This window comes from Acanthopagrus latus, chromosome 18 (assembly GCF_904848185.1).
Source record: "Acanthopagrus latus isolate v.2019 chromosome 18, fAcaLat1.1, whole genome shotgun sequence".
NCBI lineage: Eukaryota > Metazoa > Chordata > Actinopteri > Spariformes > Sparidae > Acanthopagrus > Acanthopagrus latus.
Window position 1 is genome coordinate 17447533 of NC_051056.1, and position 26374 is coordinate 17473906.

The window sequence follows — 26374 nt, forward strand, 5'->3', positions numbered from 1 at the left end:
AGGTCTTGTGTGATGAAATTCATACAAGGTGTGTTACGGGGTACAAATACAAGACCTGTTTCACTCGTGATCCTGCTGAGAAATAGTAATGCTTCATTCTAACCCTGAAAAAAAAACTCCCCCCTCCCCCGAATGGTGAAAATGGCTGCAGCAAGGTGGAGAGCTGAAGTATACTGATTAATTTGAGTGACCTATTTTTTGGTTTTTAAAAATAGTTTTTGTTTTCAAACTTTAAAGCCAGTTTTCAAGCCCCCCCCACACACTTTCATGTATTTTCAAGGCATGAGCACAAAAACCACAGACAAGATACAGCCTCCATTTGGTATGTTGCATGTTTTATTTGTAGCCAAGCACTGGAGCGCACACACACCACTTTGCCAGCATGTTGGCACACTCAGTCTTATCCTCCATAGTGCAAAAAGAGGAATAAGGGAAGATGTCCATTAGATCAACGCATAATTTAGATGAACAGTCTGACTTACACACAGCTTTAATCACACTCATGGGTCGAGCACTGAGGGTGAAACAGACGTTCAGTGTCATTTAGTACATTGTTATAAAATGAATGCCCTTTGCAATTTACATAAGCCATTAATATGGACAGCCCAAAGAAATTTGTTCTTACATTCATAAATATTACAGCAACATAAAAAAAAAACATACTGACATTAGACTGCATTGACATGAGACAGCATCATGAGAACGACATACTGCACTGTAGGGTTATGCTACCAGCGTGTAAGTACCCACCAATTTCCAGGTAAAACCCTGTCGTAGGCTACATAATCTGAGTGGGTTAAAAACTGAAAAGGTACAGTAAAGAGACAAAATAGTCTGTTTAAAGCAGAAAATATTAACACTGACACGTGATGACAGCCCTCATTTTTGCTTTGACTTGATGTAGGCTACTGGCTTGATTTAGTTAAAATGCCCCACTCAGTTCACAGTTAATAATACTTCTCTCACCGTTTATAAACTTTTCTTCATATGAACAAGCTATTTGTTATAAGCCTACATCAAACCAAAGATCCGTGCAATAAGTAAATGTAACTGTACCTGATTGGATCCGGTTTACTTTCACAGTTCACCATTAGTCTGCACACATACTGAAATATGATGCAATGTTTATGACTCGAAAGGCAAATAATGTAATCACTGGCTGGCTGAGAGAACATACAAGAAGATCAACATAACAGAAGAGAGGGATGAGAACTCAGACTTTGTGCATTGAGGAGATGAAAACGCTTATTTATGGGGTTAGGGTTACGGGGTTTGTTTAAGAAGACATGCAAATATAAAATGATATTCCAGCAGCAATCAAAATACTGGTAAGACTGAATTTAGAGCATGTTGAACTCAGTTCGACGCGTTGAATGCCAGGCATATTATTTACTCAAAAATCGCAGGTGAACAGCAACAGCAGGAAAACCAAAAGGACTAATTGAGATGTTAGTAAATCTCTGTTAACACTGAAATAAAAGTAAAGTAACATCCATCTGAAAACAAGTAAACATCATTACGTTATCAGAATACTCAGCTGTAGGTTTCACTCAATACTGTATGAATGGGGTGCAGCACAATGTACATGTTACTGCTCTGAATAGCTTTATCCTTCTGCTCAGACTATTTCATATTCGGCTGAGACCTAGACTGACCAGACTGACAGCGCAAGGAGTATGAAATGTATCAGTAAAGCACAGGAGACCTCCACAAGAGACGAAGCTGAAGGACTGGAATGTAAAGGCCTGCCACCCATTCAACAAGGCAGACACAAGGATTAAAAACATGCCATGATTATGAAATTAATGTTAATTCTTATAAATCGTAAACCTCCACTAATACATCAGGAAAACCGACTTTAATCAGCCCTTGCTCAAACACAGGAGACTTATGTATAATATCACATACTCTTTTAAAAATAGAACGGGAGATGGACATTTGCTTCACAGAAAAATAAACAGCAGTCTATCAACAGTAGCAAAAGCAGCATTATCTTTGAACTTTGAAACAACACTGAACCGCACTTAGTAAACAGGCCCATGTACACAAATCAGGGGAAATAAAAAATGATCGAATAATACCTGACTCGTACACCTGACACCTCCGGCTACATAGCAGTGCAGTGGAAAAAGAATTAATAGTCAAATGAATAAAAGCACCACAATAGCTCGTACCAAACGCTTACAGTCAGAGCTGCAAAACTGAAGCTCTCAATTCCCTTACAAGACAAACAAGGTCATCTTCCTTTTGAGAGCAGCAATCACTTCACTTCCTCGTTCCACATTATTCTACTATAAGTCATCAAAACAGAGTTGTGAGTTCCCAAGAACATTATCTACCTAGATAAGGAACACTGTCACTCATATCATCTTTGGCCAGGAAATACATGAGCTCTCCAGTTCTGCTGAACGATCTGATAATAACAAACATGAGATGATGTTTTCAAATTCCCTCTAAAACCTGTGATAAATCAGCTTGTTGATGGACTGTAAAGCAGGTGCAAGACCAACTGTGTGTTGCTGTGCCAAAGGCTGAGTGTGCTCTTGAAGAGAAGATTCTCTCGTCCACTGTATTAACTAAAACTTGAATTATTTCAATTAAACTCTGTGAAAGCACTAGTTGATACAACTCTGGCATAGGCAGACAAAGCTGAAGCTGGTTAACAATGTTTTTGTGCAACACCACTGAAAGCAGACAGAGTACAAAGGATGAGTGTGCCTGTTACAGTGTTCCTGTACCTTGAGCAATAATTCAACAATCTAGATACCAGCTGAATCCTTGACACAGCCCTCCTCAGAGCAGCTGTATCTTATCCACATTATCTTCAGGGGGGTACTGATCTCAGTACCTTGTACCTACAGTTGTGTACCATAAATAACATCTGACCAGCTCTCATAACTGCCATGGGCAAGTTTCGGCCAGAGAGATTAAGACAAGGTGGATTCACACCTTACCAATCAGCAGCAAGACCCACGTGAGGTTTTGCGGTTGCCATGGAGATCGATAGTACTACTCAGTAGTGCATGGTCAATCTGGTCCTCGGCAGCCAGAACCTCCCTGACAGCTGCCTCGAACGCAGCCGTGACATTAGTGTCATCCTTAGCGCTGGTCTCAAAGTAAGGGCAGCAGCCATTCTCCTCGCACCAGGCCCGTGCTTCGCCCTCCCCCACCTCCCTCTGCTCCATGTCAACCTTGTTTCCTAGTACCACAAAAGGGAACCGCTCAGGGTCTTTAACATCTGAGTAGAACATGAACTCCTTCTTCCAGCAGCCGAGGTTCTGGAAGCTCTGCAGGTCGTTCACGGCAAACGTGAGCAGGCAGCAGTCGGCCCCTCGGTAGAAGGGCGTGCGCAGGGACTTGAAGCGCTCCTGGCCCGCTGTGTCCCAGATCTGAAGAGTAACCAGGCGCCCGTCCACCTCCAGGTCCCGGTTGAGGAACTCCACGCCGATGGTGTGAAAGGACTGGGAGTCGAAGCGGTCAGTGACATAGCGGTTCATTAGGGAGGACTTGCCGACACCACCGTCCCCCAGCAGGATCACCTTCAGCAGTAGGCTCTTCCCACTCATCATGTTCCCTCCCACCCAGCAGGGCCTCCTCACTGGGTTTCAGCCCTCCACACCAGGTGGCAGGCCAGGGTCTATTTAACCTAGAAAGAGGAAGAAACACAGGAATAGATACTTACTACTCACTGGAGTGGAAACACTGATCACTATTGGGTAACAGGAAATTAAATATACTGACTCTCTGAAAACTCTCAGCTCCAAATCCAGTCTGTGGGCTTGGGTTTACTGATAATTCAGTGTAGATAACAAGAGGAGAAGAATGCTGCACTGGTAACTTCAACCTCAAACTAACCTTTCTGACAACACATGAAAGCCATATGACAGATGTGTAATGGTTGACTAGTTTCAGGGACAAGGGGACTGAGGTGAAGGACCCAGATGTTTGCCAAAGGTCTCTTGGCTGAAGCGCTGAGCTTATCGTTTACCACATGACACAGTAAAACAGACCGATTGCAATCTACATCTGCCGTAGTACTTTAACTTCGGACATGAACGTTATCTTTAAAACACAACAAAAAAGCCAGGATGCATTTCATGACCTCTATAACAGGTTAGGTAAGGAGTCCTGCGCCACAACAAAAAAAACAACAACAGGGGCGAGTCAGGTTGATGAGCTAACTCTGGAAACAACCACTGCACCTGCGCAGACCACAGACACGCACCAGCTTGTTGTCAACTGTAGCTGGAGGCTAAAACTATCAACACACTTCTGTCGAAGCTCCCTGCAAAACTGTTTATGGCGTGCTTCGGAGCAAATGCTGACTAGGAACCGAAACAGGTAAAAAAAAAAAAAAACCACGAACGAACGAAGCGGACAACATGACTGCGGTATTGTGTAGCGGCTTAGCGAGCCTCCCAGCCAACTAGCAAGCTACACTAGCCGGCTAGTGTGAGGCTCTGTTGACATTCCCATCCCGGTACGGCTAACCGTTAGCATTAGTGCAAAAACAGTTTTCAAAGCATCGTAAGCAACGCGAGAACAAAGGTCGCAGTCAGGTCATATAGTCGTATGAATCTAACGTATATAAAATAAGCATGTAATGTCACTCACCCTGTCCCTGGTTGTTTATTATGCGTGGTCTGCCCTGCTCCCCTACATCTGACTGAGAGTGTCGTGACGTGCGCGTCCCCATCCAGGACTGGCACGTGCACAGCGGCCGGTAGATTCCAGGTCCTAAAGCCCGTAGGGTTCATGACATGAATAATAACAGGAAAAAGAAAACCGTACGAATGAAGTTAAGTACAATTCAGGTGAAGGTACTTCACTTGAGAGTTTCTCTTATTTTTGCTCCATTATACTTACGCTAAGCGTTTGAAGTGTATTACTTTCATGTGACAGCTGTAGGTATTTGTCATTTTACATTGAAATTGTGCATGCAAAACACATCTTGAATTTATAGAATATAATTCATTGTTATAATCTCCCTACCAGTATATGAACAGGGTTGAGGGGGCAACTTTAAAATGTATTCCGAACAGGTTACTAATGTATAATCCAAGTATCACAAAATGAATGTAACCTGATTACTTTCTCTTACTTTTAAGTGACAGCTCTAGCTACTTGTCACTTTGTAGATTAAAATTGTGCATGCAAAATAAATATTGAGTGTATAAAGTATGATGCATTGTTTTAAACATCCTAACAGCAAATGTACTTTTATACTTTGTGACATTCAGGAGATTAGGACCAAGATGTTGTCATTAAAGAATAATGATGAATTGATATATGGTCTAAGCAAAAATTACAACTCTTCTGTCTCACAAAAGACAGGTAAATTGTAGTACCCTATGTGAAGTATAATTCAAATGAAGGCAAAGGTCCCTCGGTGCTCGGTATACAGTCAGGAACATTGGCATTAGCCTTAGAGAATGTTTAGTGCCACATCGGAGAAGGATGGACTTTGGGAGGGAAACTTTTTTGTAGCAGTTTTTCTTTGTCAAGTCTGGATGAGGAGGCAGAAGGTTTTGTTCAAGACTGAGCTGCAAAATAATTTACCATTTTGAAATTAAATGTAAAAAACTGTTTGACTGCTTTGACTGTATGTTTGTTGTCTTGTAAACCTGTGAGGATTGAATATGTTTGGGAGGGTTTCTTTAAAAATGTATTCCAGTACAGTTAATAATGTAGTTAGTAACGTAAACCAAGAATCACAATATTAAATTAATGTAACTTGATTACTTTCCATTACTTTTGGATTACCTCACTACCAAACATATGCCAATATTTATTATTTTAACATAACTTAGTTGAGCAACATTCTCTCACTTGAACGGGAACACAACTTGCATTAGTTAATTTAGAGTAGAAAAAACAAATGATGGAGAGACTTGGTCATCGTAATTATTACTTGCAACCCTTTTACATTTACAGCCTAGTAGCAGGATTTAAAGTGTAAGGATTTTTTTTTTTTTTTTTTTTAAACCGAATTTAACACTGAGCAAGCATGTGTGCAATTGACAGTCCGGAGCTTTAGGTGGCGATGTGCAGCTCGGGTTAGTTTGCGACCCGAAGAAGAAGAAAAGAAGTGACCGAAAAAAAACGTAGAAGAAGAACCCAGCTGTTTTTATTCCCTCTGCTCCTTCGGGCTGTTATCACACAGCATCCTGTTGTCGAAACCAGCTACTAACATTAATTGTATATTTCTTGGGTTTGAAGGATAAAGAAACTCGCTCCTTCATGTGTCCGCTGCTGTGACAGGAAGGTAAGAAACTCTGTAGATGTGTTGTATATTAGTGAACGCTCACAAACCACTGATGACACGTATGACTGAGGGGCTGCTCAGATGTTTGTTCAGCAAAGTTAGTGACAAGGAGAAAAAACTGCACCTTTAACTGTTTTTTTGTTTGTTTTTTGTTTGTTTGTTTGTTTTTTTTCTGCGTGTTTTGAGCACCTGAACGCGGCACGGCTTGAATTTGCGGGACAGAAAAAACTCACATTAAACAGATAAGAAAGTCGAAAACTGCGATTGACTTGTATTTTACTTGATTTTGCTGCCTGTTTTTGTTGCAGATGGCAGGTAGGCACAGGGTTTTGCCCTGTGTATGTCTGGGGCTGTTTGGTGTCCTGGGCTGGGTCTGGGTCTCCTTCGCCTCCTTTCCAGACGACCAACTTGCCCTGGAGGCCTTGGATGCAGTGGACCGAGGAGCCTTTCAGCCACAGAGTGCCCTATCAGAGATGGAGTTTGCCTCCATCAGCTCGTACAGAGGACCTGGCAACAGGGACTACCGCAGCAACAAGGAGCTGCCCATTATCCTCTGGTGGAGCGGAGGACTGTTCCCACATTTTCCCGGTGACACCGAACGCATAGACTGTGCCACATCCTCCTGCCTGGTCACAAGCAACCGCAAGGTACAAGAGATATTTAACCTTGGCTACGGCTGAGGGGTGACGCATGCATGACATTAATAATGATTATCATCTGAGGTTATTCTGCCAGTAATCTTGAGTTTGATCTTGAAAGGTCCAGCTGTACAAACGGACAGCATCCATCATCTTTTATGGAACAGACTTCAGGGCGTACGAGGCGCCGCTCCCTCGTCTCCGTCACCAGACGTGGGCACTGTTCCATGAAGAGTCCCCCATGAATAACTACTTCCTCTCCCATGGACCAGGGATCAAGCTGTTCAACTACACTGCCACGTTTCGCAGGGAGTCGGACTACCCTCTGACCCTGCAGTGGCTGCCCTCTCTGGAGTACCTGCTGACGCCCGTGGCCGTGTCCCTGGAGCAGAAGAACCAGCTGAGGAGGCAGGGCCTGGCTCCTGTGCTCTACATGCAGTCCCACTGCGATGTGCCATCAGACAGAAACCGATACGTCCAGGAGCTCATGAAGTACATTCAGGTATACTGCACAGATGCACACTTGATGAGCGTAAACTCCTAGACAGGAGTTATTGTATTTGTATTCCTGTACAACTCCAAAACAGTTGGGACCTTGTAGTTCTTCTCATTTTAAGCGTTGACTAGGCATCAAATTCATAATACGTTTATATTTACAACAACTACTGCCACATAGTTGTAGGGATTTGCACATCAGTCAAGCTGCAGTTGACATCCATCTGTCCACACTCATGTGGTATGGCCTAAATAGCAAAGACTTTTGGATTGACTGTATAAATGGTAAATGTAGCCCTATACTGAAATCAGATTATGTATAAGGGAAGTTCAGAGGACTGACAAAGAGCTTGTCACATGGTGCAGTGACCATCCCCTGAAGCTTACTATCAGCAAAACGTTTGTCCCAAATTTGAAGAAACTCCCCCCAGGCATTCCTGAGAGATGACGTGCATGAGAATGGGACATATGTGAGGCCATGGTGACCTTTGACCACCACATTCTAATCAGGTCATCGGTGAGTCTAAGTGCAGGTTTGTTCCAAATTTGAAGAAATTCCCTCTGGTCGTTCCGGAAATTTGGCCTACACGAGAATGGGATAGACGGATGTGAGGTCACGGTGACTTAATCTAATCAATCTAATCAATCTAATCGGTCTACCCTTGAGTGTTAAGTGCGCCACGTTAGAGGAAATTCCCTCAAAATGTTCATGAGATGTTGAGTTCACAACAATGGGGACAGATGGACATCCAGACAACCAGAAACATAACGCCTCTGGCCACAGTGGCGGCCAGCGCAGAGGAAAGGAGAAAAGGATTTGTAAATCATTGCATTGTGTTTTTATTTATATTTTTAAACAGGAGTGCGTTTTGCAGATATTAGTAGAGGCATCATAACCACATCTAAGGTAGTAGTTATTCCTCTTTTCGTATTTTTTTTTTTTTTAAAGGAATAGTTCTCAATTGTGATTTGTGGTCTTATTTATTTCAGTACCATCCTCCATTTGGTCTCAAGTAGAACATTCTCTTTTAATCGTGTTGTTTTCACTCCACTCCTGTTCTGCTCAAATATCAACGTGCGTTTCTGCTTCGTGCTGAGCTCAGCTTTCAGTCATCTCCTCCGATATAACCTCTCCTCACAATGAATATCCATTGGCTCACACGTGTTAAGAATCTCTAAGCCTCAGCCTAGGGTCCTTCCTCATTTCTGCACAGGTTAGTAAGTCAAAATCATTCAGCGTCACACAGTAACACCTCTGGTAATGTTTTGTAAATACAGCCCTCAGTGTGATGTCTGTGAATTCCCATCCGGGGAATGAAATGCTAGAGTTCAGTTTGAAACGTCTGATCATGGCGTGATGAAAGATGTGGACCATTATCAGTGCGCCCCTGTCACATTAATAATCTGCTCCCAAATGTTTCCCAAGTGTGCCTCCATCTTTCTCCTTTGTCACACCTTATTCTTCCCTCTGTAGGTCGACTCCTACGGGAAATGCCTGAACAACAAACCCCTGCCCGAACATCTGGAGGACACGGCCACGGCAACCGGCGAAGAACACACCTTCATGAATTTTGTTGCACGCTACAAGTTTCACCTTGCGCTTGAAAACGGCGTGTGTCCGGATTACATGACGGAGAAGCTGTGGCGGCCTCTCCACCAGGGCTCTGTGCCCGTCTACCGGGGCTCCTCCGTGGTGGCAGACTGGATGCCCAACGACCACTCCGCCATCGTCATCGACGACTTCCCCTCGCCGAAAGCTCTCGCTGAGTTCCTCAAACGTCTCGATGAGAACGACGAAGAATACTTGAAATATTTAGAGTTCAAGAACCCCAGACGGATTACCAACACTCGTCTGCTGGAGGCTCTAGAGACCCGCGAGTGGGGGGTCAACGACATGAGTAAACCCAACTACCTGAATGGATTTGAATGTTACGTTTGTGACCAGGAGAACACACGGCTGGCGGCAGAGAGAGCATATAGGAAATCCCCGAAGAAGAACCGACCTCCTCAACCTAAAATGGCTAACAACTCTCACATGGGGTGCCCTCTGCCCAGCCCGGGGTATGGCGATGTCAAAGACCTACCTGCAGACGATGGGTGAGTTGGTCTCGAGTTATTCACTGTGCCAGGTGTTAAAATCCTTCCACTTTTTTGTGTTTTAATGTGTATAACAATGTCCAGAGGGGAGGAGAAATCCGGATATTTTAATGGTCTAATTAAAAACATCCTCAGTGATGAGCCTAATCTGTTTGCATATCTGTCCGCAGATGGTTGCAAATATGGCCTCAGGATTACTGGCAGAGCCTGGACCAAGCAGAGGGGCTGGAGTCTCTGATAAGACATAACGAGTCAGACCCTTCGCTGCTGTGGAAGCACATCCAAAACATCGCTGTGAGCAGAGCCAGAGGAAAACACTGACACAGGCCTTGAAAGAGACAGAGAATGGAACACGTCCAGGATTACAGGGGTGTCCCGCATTATGAATCCCCTCTGTTTAATACGGGGGAAGAAGCAGAAATGACTCATATTTTTGCACCTGAGCCAAAATCTCTTTACCTTTTTTTTTTTTTTTTTGTATGAGTAGTTAGATTACACTAAACTGCATTCAGCTGACATGATACTTTTGTCCCTTTATTCCCAAGTTCAGTAATGGGAAAAATAATGCTTTAAAGTGCTGTATGCTAATATTTTCAAGTGGTTTTATCACTATAGCTGAGGTGCCCTTACTCCGCCTTGCATTGTTAACATTAACTGCATGCGGTGCAGTTGTTCCATAGAGGCACATTCTCACGGGAGGCGGATTTTCATTGGACTGGGGCAGAGCCAAAGACTTGTCCTCTGTGTACGGAGGGACCTCTGCCTAACTGTGTGTGAAGACCATCAAGGCAGCGGCAAATGAACTGCATTAGCTCCTTTACAGATACTCAGCGGGTAGCTGATGGTTATTAGCTACAGTCACATTTATGTACACAGATTTTTTTTTTTTAAGCGACTATGCAAGGAAAATATTATTTCACCGAGGAGTGGAGAAAGGCAAATGTAAAGTGAAGCACAATTCCCCTGTGGGAGATCGGCGCTGCATTTGCGAAGCAGTTCTCAGGAAGAGCTCATCTAATGTGGCAGATACTTTATAACATTGCCCCATACCCTTTGCTGTTACGTGATGTTTATGTGCAATAATGTTTGTGTCATGCTTTCGAGAACATGCAATTGAATTTGCCTTTGTAGCACACCAGTATTATATAAATCATTTTTATTTTCTTAACAAAGCATAATACATGTGAACACACAGTTTTGTATCAAGAGGAGCAAAAGAACATTTTGTAATAAAGGCATTTTCTTGCGTAACTACTTTCGCTATATATAATATTGTACCCCAGTTGCCAGTATGAGTCTGTTCAGGTACTGCACAGACATATCCTTCATAGTTTTACAGAGGCAGATACTGCTTTCACCCCCAGGAGGAAAGAAACAGAACAAGGTTGCACGACATGTTTGAGAAATTAAAAACTTATCCTGATGTAAGAATCAAGTAAACATTGATATTGTTCATCCTAACATGGCTCTCTGATCACCCCGAAACCACATCATTGCTGAGGTCAAACTGAACGCAGTCCAAACTCTGTGAAAAGGCCAGTTCTCACTTTATATGCAAATGAACCTGAGGGGAAGAGGACGGGGATAAGAGGCCACTGAAGAGCTTCAATAATCACTCGAAGACTTTGGAGTAGCAGCTCTCACAGTTGACTTGCCCACCGTGTAGGAACATGCTGTCCAGAAGGTCTCCCATTGGCTTCCCGCACACGCCACACTGGAAACATTGTGAGAATGTAATTAAGAGAGAACACAGTGAAGAGCTGTATTTTTATCCTTGAAATGGTCTCATACGAATTCATTGCTCCCGAATGCGCAGAACACAAAGCTGTTGTAGCTTTGAAAACAAAATTAGGTGGTTAAAAGCTTTAATTCATGGTCTGGAAATTTGCATTAGCTAAGTATAATTTGAATTTACAAAACTGATTTACAAATCCAAACAAACAAACCTATAATTAAAGGCTAACTCCCCCAGTTTCCCACATTGTAGTGTATTTACAGGTCATGGGGAGTACTACTGTATGTGTGAAAAAGTAGTATAAAGCCTTTTCTGTCTCTGGAGGAAGCTGCATGTAATCTGATAAATTGCCTCCAGTGATGTTACCTAGTGGCTAGGTTGAATTGTGGGTAATGTTGGTAGCAATGTTTGAACAGCAGTCCTCTGGTGGACTCTATAGACTGTTTAAAAACAAATGATCAAAATCAATGCAGCAGAACCAGAGATACTGCTTTTTTTTTTATTCCACGCATTCTTCTTCCCTTTCAAAACCTGGTGGCTACATTACCCACAATGCAATTGAACCACCGAGTGACATCACTGGAGGCAATTTATCAAATTGCATGCAGGTTTCTCTGGAGCCACAAAAGGCTTGGTAATGGAAAATATGAGTGGAGTTATTATAAATAATGAAAAAAATGATTTGACATTTGGAGAAGTACATTTATCAGCTGTTTTGCCAAGAGTTAGAGAAGAGGATAGATAATAATCTCATGTCTCATTGAAACATGAGCCTTAAGCCAGCTGCTGGTTAGCTTAGCTTAACTAACAGCTAGTCTGGCTCTCTCCAAAGATGTCTAGTAGCATCTCTGAAGCTCCTCTGTTCAGTGTGAATGTGCCATGTTGGGGTTTTAGGCAGATTATTTAGCTGTTACAGAACCAGGCTGGCTCATTCCGTCTGTTTCCACTCTTTATGCTGAGTCAAACTAAGACAAGGTGATGGCCATATTTACTACACACACAGGCGAGTGTAATCAATCTTCTCATCTAAGTCTTGGCACACAAAAGAAACAAAACAAACATATTTACCAAAATGTCAAACAAGAAGGGGAACAAAAGCTCATTCTCTCCAGGCCAGTCGCTTCAAGGACATGTGGATATATCCAACAATTTATAGTCCAATAAGTGCCCAATTGTATCCTCGGCAGAAGTGTGTCGAGCAAACAGATGAATTACCTTGAAGCATTCAGGGTGGCAGTTGATATTGAGGTGCTCGATGGTGATCTTGGCATCATTGCTCATCAGCCGTCCACAGTATGTACAGTTGGATGACAGCGAGCTGCTGGGGAGACACATTGGGACATGTGAGTGTCGGCCACGGACCTGAGCAGCGCTCACGCAACTGCTGCTCTGTCTAGTGAAATAAGCCGTGACCCTTCCTGTCCTGTGCGAGGGAACTTAATAAGTGTAAATAATCCTTTGATGTCCCTGCTTAGCCTCCTAATGAGCAGACTTGGTGGAATTTCTGCCCTGCTGCTCACACATATCCAGTTTCGTCGGAACTGAAGATAACAAGGCGGGAGGAGAAAGGGCTCGGGCTTAAAGCTTGTTTTAAACAGGTTTAGGGAATTGTGTTGTTACTAGGGAGCAAGTGGAGGGGCTGCTGTACGAGCAGCAGGCAGATTTTGGTCTCAAATAATCAGGCCTGCTACGGCATAGAATCCCAAGAAAAAGAACTGCTAAAATGGAAGCATTGCAAGAAATTATAAATTACAAATACCCCCAGTTAAATTCAACAAATAGTGGCAGCGTTTCACCACAGTAATTCTTTTTCTGTGCATCTATCCATGACTGTAGCTGCTGTTAGCTTGCGAGCTCAGTTAGCCGTGCACCTAGCCACAGGAGATTTGGACCACTGAGAAAAAGAGGTTTTCAGGCCTGGGAAAGGCTGGTTAACATGCAATACAAAGATGTCTTTAAGGCAGCCACAAAACTATTATGTCTTCACATTCTGTTGATCATTTTTGTTGATTTTTTGGTAAGTTGTTAGCTACAATTAACTTTCCCTTTTTTGCAACTTTATGCATGCTGGCACCCCACCTTTTTCAGGTGGTGCCCTTTTTATTTTCAGTCCACCACTGGTAAATTGTGTTTGAACCATGGAAATTGTAGTTTATAATAATAATGATAATAATAATAGTAATAATACTTTAATTTGTAAGACACAGCTTCACATATAGGATAAATTGTAGCACTTCGAAAATGTGCGTTGTCAGACGTTTTGAGCTGCACAAATTGAGCTGCATTTTTTTTTTTGAAAGTATTAGTTGAAGTGTATGCATTGAAAGCAGCTGAAACATCAATGAAAGAAACAGATTAAAACATGATGATGATGACAGCAGCTGAAGTGTCAGCAGAGAAAGAACTCAGATTTTTTTGCACGTTTAGTGAATTGAGCTATTACCTGGAGTAACTAGAGGGGCTGCCATAGGAGTAACTGGTGGAGCTCGGTGTCAAATAATCTAGCCTTTAATGAAAAATTAAAAAAAACAAGTAGTGATTCATATGCAATAAAAAAAACAAAATAATTGTTATTTTATTGCGTCAGTAACATGCTGCTCCTACCCGTCAGTCGAGTCTCTGGCATTAAGCAGGGACAGCTCCGTTGCGTTGACATACTCCTTCACATACACGAACCCCCTTGACGCAGAGGCGGATGAAAAGAGGGTGTTAATACGCATGGTTACATATCGGCTGTCACTTTAATTTACGTGTTTGTAAAATCCCTCACTTCTTGGCCTCAGGTTCTGGCGTCTCAACGCGACGGTCGTCTTCTGTCACGGTCCTGGAATAGGGTTCATAACTGGAGAGAGAGTTCAGCAGCGTTAGTCTCATCTTTCACTCACAGGCTACAGCAGCGGCGCTCGGTTATACAGAAGGAGTCTGCATCTGTCAAATGTAACTCAGGAGATAATCATTTTCTGCCATCGCTTATTAATGGCGTGCTGTTTAACGGGCTGTGATTTGACAAAAGGACATTTCTAATACACATCATTAATCTGACATCTGGAGACTGATAATTAGAGGGAAGGAAACGAGGGCAAATTGAAAGACAATGGGAAAGCAGATCCTGTCATCTAGTTCTGAAGCAGAGTTTAGTCTTTCTGTGTCATACAGGAGTTGCAGGTAACTTTAGATTTAGACTGCGGTACTGAGCGGATAGCGCTGTGTTCCAACAGGTTTTGGCATGAAAATCTTGCCCTCCAGCTAAGACATCTGTGTTACAAACACAGAGAGGAAAGCAGGTATGGGTGGGTTGAAGAGTAAAACAAGCCCAGGAAAGCTAAATATTAAAAACTGCAGCACAAACAGAAGCTTCTCTCTCCCACAGAAAACACTGCACCTGAAACGCCTCGTCACTAGTCCCGCCTTTAATTAATAATTCAAACCCCTGAATTTGTGACATCACACTACGTCTTCATGTCACACATTTGAATCATTTATACCTAGTGGCTTGTAGTTTGGCATGTGAGAATTGATTCAACACAACTGCTCTGTTGTTGTTAATAATTCTGGTTCAGGCGTGTGTGAGCTGACCAATCAGAGCACACTGGGTATTCATTTGGGGGGGAGGAATACAGAGCTGCAGCACTGGACAGTATGAGAAAAAAATGTTTACTAAAGCATGTAAACCTAATGTAGTAGTAACCCAAAATAAAATTATGAACCTGAAAATGAGCAAGATACGTTTAAATTAAACAATCTTTCTTCGCATAGAAAAACAGGTGCATTTCATTCCTGTGCAGTGGTTCAATGTTCTTACAGTCATCTAAGAGAAAAACCTCCAGTTTTAAAGTGAGTGTCTTCAGAATATCAGAAAATCAACAGACCAAACAGTAGAAAATAACACTCTGGAGAAAGTATTCTTGCATTATGCTGTCTGACGTTAACAAGATCATAAACTTACCGATCCATAGCAGGCTCTGGCTCACGGTGACTCTCCCTGGAAAGTGAAGAAAGCCGTGTTAGACTTTTACTGTAGGCTGCAGCAGTCAATAACCTGGACAGTTTCCAGTGAACAAGAATTCTGTGATTTTTTTACAAGTGTATGAAGCTGATCTCTCTGACTTACAGCTCCAGGGGGGATGGGTGGAGGTGTAGGGGTTCATTGACTGGGTGTGGTCTACTTTCTATTGTGCAAACATCACCTAGATTCCTCCCTTGCACTCTCAATTCCCTCTAATCCCCCCAGTTTTTGATCAAGAGATGTAGGTTTAAAGAGTTCTAAATGTTTTTCCCAACCTGATTCGGGTGTAGCTTGGGAACGTCTGCGTCTGTGTATCCTCGGGGCTGCAAAACAGAGGACGTTCCTGCATTACAATAAGCCTGGCAGCACAGGTGAAGAAGTGACAGCATTAAAGGAAAAAGAACACGTTTAGAGGGGGTCGATTATTCTCAGCCATGACGAAGCTTCAACTTGTATTTGGCTTGCTTTCAATTAAATGGTTGACAGGCGCTGAATTTTAAGGTGCTATAATCACATCCTGCTAGAATTGTGAAAAATAAAGTGGTTTAATATGCATTTAATGAGCCCAGACACAGTCGAGGGTACCTCTCCTCCTCCTCCTCCTGCTGCTGCTGCTCCTCCTCCTCCTCTTCTGTAGGGATAGTATAGACAGTGGGTGATGTCCACCTGTCCCATGGGGAGTCATTCTCTTTGGACCTTGAGCACAAACAAAAGACGTGTCATTGTTGCATGAAAGGATGACAAATACACACTGTGTTAAAAAAAAAAGAAAAAAAAAAAAAGATGCCAGACGGCGGAATCTACGGTTGTGAGGAAAGGTTGTGACGAATACATATCTGACCTATTTCTATCAGCACCAGTGCGCAATGTTTCTGGCTCAGCGAGTTGCTGCTGCAAAGGCCTAGTTCCTCCGCCGTAGTGAAAGGGAAGGAGGTTATGGGAATAAAAGGAGCAGATATGTGCGCAGAGCTTTAAATAAAGGGATGACTTACTTTCTCTCAAACTTGATCACCATGTTTTGCTCCTCAGCCTGGCCTTCTGGTTCAGCGTCTGGGCTGAAAGGGGACATACATTGAAAGGCTCTTAGCATGGAATGGACATGGCTGGGCGCGTGTAGATGAATGAAACACAGCTGGTGTGTGTGTGTGTGTGTGTGTGTGTGTGTGTGTGTCTGTGTCTGTGTGTGTGTGTGTGTGTGGAAGCATAAGAGTAAATCAAAGCGTGTCATCACCTCTCTTCGGTGTTACTCTGCTCAGGTGTGCTTGTGTTCTGTGTGCGTGCCCACGGCCGCAGAGTGCTGAGGCTGGACGGCCAGAGTGGAGAGAGACGGTGGAGAAGTTACGACAGATCAGGCATATCAGACAATGTGAGCACTTTCCATCTCCCGCTCACAGGCACATAACACAATTATGCACTAGAGGCTCCGTTTAATACCTTGTGGCGTCAGTGTCGATGGGGATGATGTTGTCTGCAAGGGAGTCCAACGCATTGCTGGCCTTACTGTCAAACAAAGGCACATGCAAAAAGGGGGGAAAACATTAGAAAAAAAAAAAAACATTGGAATTTAAGAAGAACAGGGTGGCCCCAGCTTGAGTGCATGTTGTACCAGTCAGCTCTCTTTTCCCTCATTCCCTGTCATCGATCTAAAAAGGACATAAAAATACCCCCCCAAAAAACTACAGGTGCGCATATGGAACGTGGCACAGTTACACTTTAAGGTGCACTGCGTCACTTTTTTAGCACGTCCTCATCAGAAGAACAACGGCGGAGGTCGACTGTGAAAGTGGCTGATGTTGCTTTTCCACATATCAAGAGCTCTGATTCCTCTTGGTATTTTCAGCTTTTCTGCATTCTTTATCCTCGCGACTTAAATATATTTTTAACAGACCAAACGATTGAAACGTAATTAATAAATGGTCACGGGGAAAGTAATTGTTAGGTGCAGCCCGACTTCAGTAAATAGTTAACTTTTACCGAAATAATTAATTGGGCGAAGGCAACTTACTCAGTTTTTGGTTCTAGGTAGTCTTTGATTTCCGTGGAAGGACTTGACACACTGAGGAGAAAAAAAGTGCATCATTACCAAGATGTAGTCACAGGGCTCAGTGTGTCTGAATATGAAGAATAATGATTGCAATAACCAGTGATGGCATGCAAATAAGTACATTTACTGAAGTACTGCGCTACACAATTTCGAGGTACTTGTACTTTACTATATCATTTTCCGCAACATTTACATGATGACTTTAGTGACAAATTACTTTGCAGATTGCAAGATTACAACACTGGCAATCACAGACAAAGCCACCGTAGTAACTATGATCATATGCAGTAACATGACAGTATCTGTACTACAAACAGAAGTAATGAGATAGGAAAAAGGGGGCATTTGCATTATCATTCCCGTACCTGTTGATGGAAATATCAGAGACGGGCTGGAGCAGGTCAGAGGAGCTGCAATAGAGAAAAGTGGCTCATAATCAGAAGCTGCTGCATTATGCATGCCGAGATGCTATCTGGCTGGCTGGAAAACAGTCACAGCTCCAAACCAATATGATTACCTGTTAGGGGATGTGGTCCCTATCGGATATGGATCAAACGGATCAGCCGAGCTGAAAAACAATTTCACACTGATTTCACTCTCAATTGTCAGCACGGCCCATCTTGTGTCGGAGGAATTCTGATCACATTGACTCATAATGGAAAGATTTAATGCAGTTTGAATGGTAAACAGAAACACAGAGGAACCCAGGGCCAAACTCAATCGAAATCAGAATCTGGATGTCTTTGACAAATGGAAACACTATTCCGCTGCGGAATGGGAAAAATCAGTGTGTTTCAGGTTTTCTTCACCTAAAATGAACCTTAAATCAAGCCTGTACAAAGTACTTATACTAAACAGATCATTACAAGATAAACATTTTTCTTCCTCCTGCTCCGGATCTGTTCATGGAATGTGTGTAAAAAGTGTGAAGTGTGTCTTCTACAGTTGTTTTGTAACTAATACAGAGAATTAGCTAAATAAACCAAACCAAAATCTTTTATTGTCAATCATACTTAACCAAATTGGTTTTATTTACCTGTGATGAGAATCTATTCACTAAGCATCAGTGGAGTAAACACATTCACAGCACACACATTTCATGCGCTTTAACACAGACATCTGAAAAGCGATGTGAATAAAATACCTTGACTCAGGGACTGTGGTCGTTTTATGTGGGCTGCTGGGATCTGCCCCATCCTCCTCGCTGCGAGTAAGTAAGGAGGATGGTACGGATGAATGGTGTGATGGGAAGAGGAGAGAGGCCAAGTAAAGGTTAGCGTGGTTCTTCTCATACACTATTTACGAACGCCGGCCCTTTTGAAAAAGCTTGAAACCCACTGAACAATTTAACGAGCATGAAAACCATCTGAATATAGTTCAGAAACAGACTTTTTTCCGCGTGTGTGTGTGCATACCTTTTGTCAGTAATGATCACAGTTTTGGTGGGTAGAGTGACGGTCTCTGTGGGGCTGGTGGGCAAAGAGACGCAGCATAGTTGCAGGCAGATTTAGTATAAATCATTACAAGGCATATCTGAATAGAATGCATTTCTGAGCAGGAACAGCTCTGCATAGATAGATAATTGTTTAAGAGCAGCCTGTCATCTCCCTCTACCTTTGTGTTTCTTTGGCTGTCTCGTCTGTCTGTTCCTCCTCCTCCCGCTGCACGCTGAGGCTGGCGGAGACAAAACAAAGCGGCAATACTAATCAGCACAGAACATTCTCTTCTATTTCCAGTCGTGCCGCAGATAAGACATGGCTTTCTGTTTCAAAGTATTACTCAGTCGCTTCAGGAATCTGCGACTTTGTTTCTATCTAACACGGAGCAGGGGGTTAAAATAGAATGCTGGAAGTGGAGGGGGCCCCTGATTTATGGATCAAACTGGAGGCGGGTGGGATTTATTAAAAATCTCACACCTCAGGGATGCCGAGATGCTCGGCCTCCCCTTCATCTGGAGTGATAAGAATGAATGCTAGACGAGGGGGGGTGGAGGCATTGAGGGAGCAGAGGCCAATCGCACGCCCGTCTCTGTCTCACCTGCGTGCCTCGGTGTTGATTGGAATGACATCATCAGCCAGGAAGTCCAGGGCACTGCTGGTCTTTGCTGGTTTCGACTCACTGCAGACACAAAAATCAAAGTTTGAAAACTGCATATCCAACTCTGGACGAGGTAAGCTAAGGTGATATGCCTTCTGCTTGCCATTGACAAGGGAGGTATTGATTTCCTACTGATGAAAGGATAATTCGACACATAACTCTGTATTTAGGGCTTGGGCGGGAAAGAGCTCTTCCTATACCTGTCTCGTCCGCCGAGCAGATCCTGGCTCCAGCGTCCCGGGCTGGGAGGGGGGGCGGGCTCTGCAGACGCCTCTGGACTGCGGAGGCGGAAGGAAGCGGGGAAGAGGAAGCGGAGAAGGTGATGAACAAAGGGGGATTTAGGATTCGGAGAGGATTTCAGAACAAGAACAGGCCAATTGAGGTAGAGGAGTCAGCGGATCATTAAAGGTCCAACAGTGCCACCTTGTGGTTGACACTCAGAGAATTTCTAGTGTGGGGGATTGCTTAATTTCACAGGCCGTAGGAATTATTTTTTTTTAACAAACCCATTAGTGAAAACCAGGAGATCGTCTGTCATTGGTACGCAGTTGCTGAGCTCCGGAGCTGGCTCCTGTTCAGCGCTGCAGAGAGTAAGAGAAAAAAAAAACATATCAGTGCACCTGCTTTGGCACAAACACACGTCTATATTACATTTTCAAGTACCACATTTAATCAAGTCTAATTTGGGACACCCTCTTGTGTGAGGAAGCTTTAGACACCTGAAATTGAGACGGGGGTTATTTTATGATTACTTTGAAGTGAACACAGTGGCAGCCAGCCATTATCTGTTCTCCTGCCAACCCTGCTATGACATGAACAAGAAAGTTGTTGGTTTTATACCCGCTCTCTGTGGTGCGACCGTCCGCTGAGCCTCCCTCTTCCGCCGCCAGTGCTGGCTCATCATCCTTAAAGCTGGGGGAGGAAATAAACTCTCATTATCAGATGGCGTGTTGCTGAGGCCGGAGGCGCTAACATGATTTTTTTTTTCCCCCCATATTGGTTTCTCCTGCTTTCATCTGTGTCTTTTTCCAGTACCTGGGTGAACTCGTGTCGAAAGAAATGAGAGTGTCGGACAAGGCGGTGAGTGTGTCAACACTGGAGCTGTGAAAATAGAAGGAGAACAAACATGTGGCATTCCAGGGCAGCTTTCAAATACACATGTGAAAAGAATGAGCGTGAACACCCTGCAGTAATACACACAAAAACCCCACCTGAAAGCACATTCACGCTTTGATATCCATTCATTCTACTCTCAGCATACTTTGGATGGTATTCAATTGATGTTTGGGGCTCATCATCATGATGTTACACTGATGCTAATGCATGCAGTGTTGGAAGTATTCTGACTTAAGTAAAAGTAACAATAATGAGTGTAGACTTATTCCATTACAAGTCACAAGTCTTACAAGTCTTGTCAGTTTTGCTCATGAAAAATACAAAAATACCATCAGCAAAATGTACTTTAATTGTCAAAAATTGCTTAAAGAAATTCTGCTTGGTGCAGACATCAGGCCCCATGTGTTCTAAATATAAAATTACTGAATCATTTCTGATAAACTGTTTGGTAACTGCACAGCGCACAATGTTTTATATCTAAGTTGGTATTAAGTTGATCTTTCTATGTAACATTTTCAAGTTACAAGTAACTTAGGCCTTGAAATACTACATTGTGGAGAAAAACACCCACTAGGGTATGAAATCCTACCTTGGCTTTGGTTCTGGTTCTGGTTCTGTCTTCACTAAGATCTCTGTTACAGCAGATATGGGGCTAAGAGAAACTGGGGCAGGTTGCTCAGTGGCAGGAGACAGCGGGGTAAGAGATACTGGAGCAGATTGCTTGGTGGAAGGGGACAGTGGGGTAGGAGACAGTGGGGTAGAAGACACTGGAGCAGATTGCTTGGTGGGAGGGGACAGTGGGGTAGGAGACAGTGGGGTAGAAGACACTGGAGCAGATTGCTTGGTGGGAGGGGACAGTGGGGTAGGAGACAGTGGGGTAGAAGACACTGGAGCAGATTGCTTGGTGGGAGGGGACAGTGGGGTAGGAGACAGTGGGGTAGAAGACACTGGAGCAGATTGCTTGGTGGGAGGGGACAGTGGGGTAGAAGACACTGGAGAAGATTGCTTGGTGGGAGGGGACAGTGGGGTAGGAGACAGTGGGGTAGAAGACACTGGAGCAGATTGCTTGGTGGGAGGGGACAGTGGGGTAGGAGACAGTGGGGTAGAAGACACTGGAGCAGATTGCTTGGTGGGAGGGGACAGTGGGGTAGGAGACAGTGGGGTAGAAGACACTGGAGCAGATTGCTTGGTGGGAGGGGACAGTGGGGTAGGAGACAGTGGGGTAGAAGACACTGGAGCAGATTGCTTGGTGGGAGGGGACAGTGGGGTAGGAGACAGTGGGGTAGAAGACACTGGAGCAGATTGCTTGGTGGGAGGGGACAGTGGGGTAGGAGACAGTGGGGTAGAAGACACTGGAGCAGATTGCTTGGTGGGAGGGGACAGTGGGGTAGGAGACAGTGGGGTAGAAGACACTGGAGCAGATTGCTTGGTGGGAGGGGACAGTGGGGTAGGAGACAGTGGGGTAGAAGACACTGGAGCAGATTGCTTGGTGGGAGGGGACAGTGGGGTAGAAGACACTGGAGCAGGTTGCTCGGTGGCAGGAGACAGCGGGGTAAGGGACACTGGAGCAGGTGATTCTGGGACAACTGAAGCCGGAGCAGGGGATGTCGGAGTTGGCGACATCGGGGTTGATAATGCTGGGGCAAGGTCAACAAGAGGTTTGTCAACTTCCCCAGAAACGCCTGAGTCCTCGGGTTCTGGCTTTGTACTGACTGCTGGAATACACTCAGTGATGAGTTCAGGAAGAGGAGTGTACACCTTGGTGCACCCTGGTTTCATGTTTTCAAACGGGTTTTTTTCCGTAACAGGCGCTGGAGAGGGGTCTCCTTTCTCAGGTTCTGGGGAAACCTCGTCCTTCTTCTCCTCCACCTTTTGCGCCACTGGCTCTTTAACCGCAACATCAGCAGCTGTCTTAACGCTGCCATTGGCTCTGTCAACCACAAAGACAATGAATGAAATTGGCTGGACCGTATTGGCTTGTCGACTGAAAATATAAACATCGCTGGAGACTCACATTTTCTGTGGTTCGGCCTGAGGTGTGGAGGAAACCGCCGTAACGGGGACAGTGCTGGCAGGTGCTGCAGGTGCAGGACTCTCATCATCGTCAGCAATCTCCACCCTGAGTGTTTGTTGATAGACACACGTGTTCATGTGAATCAGACAGAGTGATGTTTGATGATGCACTTGGACTCACAGGTTTTTCTTACAGAGATATGAGAGGGAGGATTTACCTCTTAGCCACAAATGATGGGGTGTCTGGTTCTTCCACTTTAGCCCTGCAGTGTTTTAAAACACAGCTTTGGTAAGTTTTTCCTCATGTCTTTCACGATTTAAGAAGTCCAGAATTGATGCGAATGTTCAGATTAGCTTCAAGAGAGAGACTCAAGACAAACTTACTCAAACTTCTTAGCAGCAGACAGCACATAAGACCGTTGCTTGACTGAAGATTTCTTCAGAACGCTGCTGGCAGCCTCCTTCCTGCAAAAATGAATCTCTATGTTGCTAATGTGATCTCTTTTCAGGGCAGGTGAGTTTAGACTGGATGGTGTGTCTTACCGTTTCTCCTGTTCCTCGGTGCTAAGCTGACCATCCTTGCTCTCTGGAGTGGGCCTCACAGTGTGGGGGGCTCTGAGGAACGGAGGCGCAAACATACCTTGCATGAAAATACCTTCTCACCCAGCTGCGAGCAGTTAACTGGGAACCTGACTTGTGTGTGCTTACATTTTCTTGTAGACCTCAGATGGCTTCTTGTTGAACTGGTTCACTCCACTGTAAAAGGAAAAAAAAGAGATGGCATCATTGTGGGAACTGAAGTGGAATAAAGTGCATTTTTTAGTCACACCATTAACCCTGTTCATTCATCTGAGCTCTTACCTAAATCCGTTGTAATTTGAAGTTGGGGCAGGCTTGTCTAGTTTAGTGAAAATGCCTCTGAAAGAAAAACGAAAAAGTAAATATTCCTTCTGTTCTTAAGATGTAACCAAAGGGTGCCATATTTCAGTGCTCAGACATCCCCACCTCTATGAGAAGTGGTCTAGGCAAAAATTACACACTTCACTTGCACATGCATATATACTGGTGCTGAGCATTTACACATACATGAATACTCTCAGTAGTGTATGTGCATTTGAGAATGCACAGAAGTATGTATTTCTGGCCTAACCGGCTTCTCATACAATTCTGCTTTCGATTTTGCTTCAAATTAGATGTCTTACCTGATCAGGAATCCTGATGTCGGTGCTCTAATTTGAAAAGAGATACTTGCTGTCAGCACGATCATATTACAGAGGGCTCTGTAAATAAGTTTGCTACATTAGAAACCTGCGTTTACCTTTCAGTGTCAGGCTTGGGGGGCGGTGGAGTGGGTTTTGTCGGTGATGTTTCCGGACTGGTCGGGGCTCCATTCAGGCGGCTGTTCCTTACTTCTGCTATCCTGTATGGATGCACAGACATGTTTTTTTGTTTGTTTGTTTTATTCACGTGAGCGATTGCTGGGTAATATGGACAGGAGCTTATTTAAACATGCGGGTTACCATGGCTTATCCTCCTTGGTTTCATCTGCAGGTTCACGGCACTGCTGCAGCCAGCTGCCGTCTCCCCTCAGCTTGGTCCGCACTTTGGTGGTTTGGAACACAGCTGCTTTGTCCCCCTCTGAGAGACAAACACGTGCATGTCACACACCCACACACCATCTGATGTATTATACACACTGTGGGCTGCATCATAATGACATCTTAATCAGCGTCTGCTTGATGGCACGCATGAAATTCAGTCCCCCTTTGGGCCGAGGCACACAGCACATAATCAACCACTTGTATTCTGCATTAAATCAGGGCCACGGCAGAAGATCAGAATTGAAAGAGTCATCAGCCTGGCGCAGAGACACACCCTCTGTACTTATTGGAGGAAACACGTCATCTCACATTCAGTTCAGATCACTCACCTTTTGACATGGTTATTCAAGAAGTTTCGTCTCTCTTCTTCCTTCTGCTTTCTTGACGGGCCACCTGCAATTATGTTGGAAGCGCATCGAGACAGGGATGGTGTTAAAAGACATATGTAGGAAGTAATTATGACACAATCAGTTTCAAGATGGTCGTTCCCACGCCATGTTCCCTCACAATAAGGAACATGTGCTCTCTAAGGAATTCCTGTGTCATCCTTTCGACATGCAGAAAATCCTGTCCCACCACTTTCCAAAAAAAATTCTCCCATTGCTTAAATATGAATGGACACATACACACATACATATTTGCGGTCCTTTGTGTTAGAATACTAATCATACTCATACAGAATTGAACAAATATGGCTCCCAGTCACATGTATCCAAATCAGCTGACCCCTTAGTTATTTACGGTCAAAAAACAGCTTCTGAGGCAAACCCACTTCAACAGGGAACTAAACAAAAGGAAAACACTGTTGAAACACCAACGAGTGTTCCCTTATCTGAAAGTAGGCGCAGACTACTGCTTATGCAAAAACTGCCAAATTCAAGAATGCAAATGCAACTCCCAGAACTCCTAGGGCTGTGAATGTACTTCTTCTACAGCACATCGCCATAATGACCCTTAAGGATATTGCCCTCAATGCTGGTGACAGAACTAATGCGCTGAGGGCTCAGAAAAGCATATTTATCCTTGGTTTAACACATCAGACGACGCGAGATGAATGATCGATGAGGAGTGATAGCGTTTAGGGCGAGGAGGGAGCAGGATAGACAACTCTGGCTATAAGCAATCATGACTGGGAAACACCCAGACAAATGAGAGTGCAAACACTGGCAGTCACCAACACTTTTAACAGTTTATGTAGCTTGATTGATCACTTTTACATTCCTTGATTACTAAAGCTCTGAAGACAGAATCTCTTCAGATCATGGCCTAAATGAAAAACACACCTGCCAGCCACAGTACATACCTGCTTTTACTTTATATCCACCAGCAACAGCCACCCAGCTCAGTCGAGAGTCAGTGAGAGAGTGTCCTTTTGAGTGTGAGCAGAAGGGAAGTCTTTCTCTGTCTGACAGGTGTCTCAGCACCTGCACTCGAAAACAGGTACGGGCGTGAGCTGTAACAAGCCCTGCAAGTCATGGGAGGTAAATGTGGGGTGGAGTCCTACGTATTTCTTTTTTTTTTTAAATCCATCCGTGTGTGTGCGTGCGTAATACAGGTTGCTAAGAACGTATTTTTGTTTACTACAGCACATCCGTGTGCTGTTCATGGGAGTCAAGCAAGCGGGTGCCTGCCGCGCAGGTGGCTGACAACAAAATCGGAGAGCAAGCGAGGCAAAAGGGAAGGAAGAGGGCGAACGACGAGGTGCACAACAGCACGGCATACATAAATGAAGCGACTCGCAGCAACATCTCCTGTGGGAGCGCTGCTCTCATGCTCACTGGGTAGGAAAACTCAGGAAGCACAGACATCATTAAAATGAGATCAAGAACACACACGGCTGATCTGAGCTAACACACAGGAGCAGTGGTATACACATAAATAGAAAGAATAGAAAGAGACGAGCTTGACTTTAAAGACTAAATATATTGAATACTAATTTTATGTTTGAACTAGGAAGTTTGAGAATAAATAAAACTTCTAGGTCCAAAGGCAGCTGAAAACCGTTATCAAAGTGTTTGCTCAGTGTAAGTGACTGTTTTTATGTTTGTCTGAATGAAAGACAAGAAGTCCACGCTCCAGCAATTGTCCTGACAATTTCTGCGACAAATTGCAACAAAAAGCGCCGTCTGAGCATCCGGCCAGTGTTTGAAAACACAACATGTAGATCAGCCAACTACTGCTTCTATACAAAAAGTAATCTCACACATGCTGCGCGTACATTTGCGAAGGCTTTTCAAATCAGAAAAGGGTGTGAATAGATTTCGCAA

General features: G+C 44.0%; 3 protein-coding genes and 1 long non-coding RNA gene across 16 annotated transcripts; 2 read left to right on the forward strand and 2 right to left on the reverse strand.

Moving 5' to 3' along the window:
* Positions 1-314: 314 nt before the first annotated feature.
* rab9b (RAB9B, member RAS oncogene family) lies at positions 315-4842 on the reverse strand. Of its 2 annotated transcripts, none has more exons than XM_037076748.1 (2): positions 4615-4842; positions 315-3646 (listed from the first exon to the last, which is right to left on the reverse strand). In XM_037076748.1, exon 2 carries the CDS (start codon positions 3567-3569, stop codon positions 2958-2960), a length of 612 nt encoding a protein of 203 aa, XP_036932643.1. In that variant the 5' UTR covers positions 3570-3646; positions 4615-4842; the 3' UTR covers positions 315-2957. The 2 variants fall into 2 exon arrangements, with proteins under 2 accessions (XP_036932643.1, XP_036932644.1); XM_037076749.1 differs by lacking the exon at positions 4615-4842 and adding an exon at positions 3742-3881.
* On the forward strand, positions 3906-10746 carry fut11 (fucosyltransferase 11 (alpha (1,3) fucosyltransferase)). 2 transcript variants are annotated; one of them, XM_037076744.1, is made up of 6 exons: positions 3906-4341; positions 6220-6265; positions 6574-6912; positions 7025-7405; positions 8873-9495; positions 9666-10746. In XM_037076744.1, the coding sequence occupies exons 1-6, from the start codon at positions 4052-4054 to the stop codon at positions 9814-9816; spliced, it is 1830 nt and encodes a 609-aa protein (XP_036932639.1). In that variant the 5' UTR covers positions 3906-4051; the 3' UTR covers positions 9817-10746. The 2 variants fall into 2 exon arrangements, with proteins under 2 accessions (XP_036932639.1, XP_036932640.1); XM_037076745.1 differs by lacking the exon at positions 6220-6265 and having other exon boundaries at positions 4205-4341.
* Positions 10635-25692, reverse strand: znf185 (zinc finger protein 185 with LIM domain). 4 transcript variants are annotated; one of them, XM_037076730.1, is made up of 34 exons: positions 25411-25692; positions 24437-24500; positions 24027-24144; positions 23825-23926; positions 23709-23735; positions 23368-23424; positions 23215-23262; positions 23050-23121; positions 22891-22971; positions 22725-22769; positions 22508-22612; positions 21083-22423; positions 20413-20478; positions 20218-20289; positions 19884-19958; positions 19578-19655; positions 19318-19398; positions 18895-18954; positions 18696-18749; positions 18425-18484; positions 17798-17848; positions 17646-17690; positions 17242-17292; positions 16671-16736; positions 16468-16539; positions 16229-16291; positions 15822-15932; positions 15512-15559; positions 15177-15212; positions 14001-14072; positions 13835-13909; positions 13674-13736; positions 12446-12548; positions 10635-11209 (listed from the first exon to the last, which is right to left on the reverse strand). In XM_037076730.1, the coding sequence occupies exons 2-34, from the start codon at positions 24444-24446 to the stop codon at positions 11108-11110; spliced, it is 3510 nt and encodes a 1169-aa protein (XP_036932625.1). In that variant the 5' UTR covers positions 24447-24500; positions 25411-25692; the 3' UTR covers positions 10635-11107. The 4 variants fall into 4 exon arrangements, with proteins under 4 accessions (XP_036932625.1, XP_036932626.1, XP_036932624.1 ...); XM_037076731.1 differs by having other exon boundaries at positions 12446-12551; positions 15512-15561; positions 15830-15932; positions 25411-25687; XM_037076729.1 differs by having other exon boundaries at positions 12446-12551; positions 15512-15561; positions 15827-15932; positions 25411-25686.
* LOC119007231 lies at positions 19317-23341 on the forward strand. 8 transcript variants are annotated; one of them, XR_005071068.1, is made up of 7 exons: positions 19317-19450; positions 19548-19696; positions 20410-20457; positions 22302-22577; positions 22703-22795; positions 23016-23020; positions 23227-23341. It is a non-coding gene; the product is annotated as an uncharacterized LOC119007231 (long non-coding RNA). The 8 variants fall into 8 exon arrangements; XR_005071069.1 differs by having other exon boundaries at positions 19362-19460; XR_005071072.1 differs by lacking the exon at positions 19548-19696 and having other exon boundaries at positions 19343-19450.
* Positions 25693-26374: the final 682 nt, after the last annotated feature.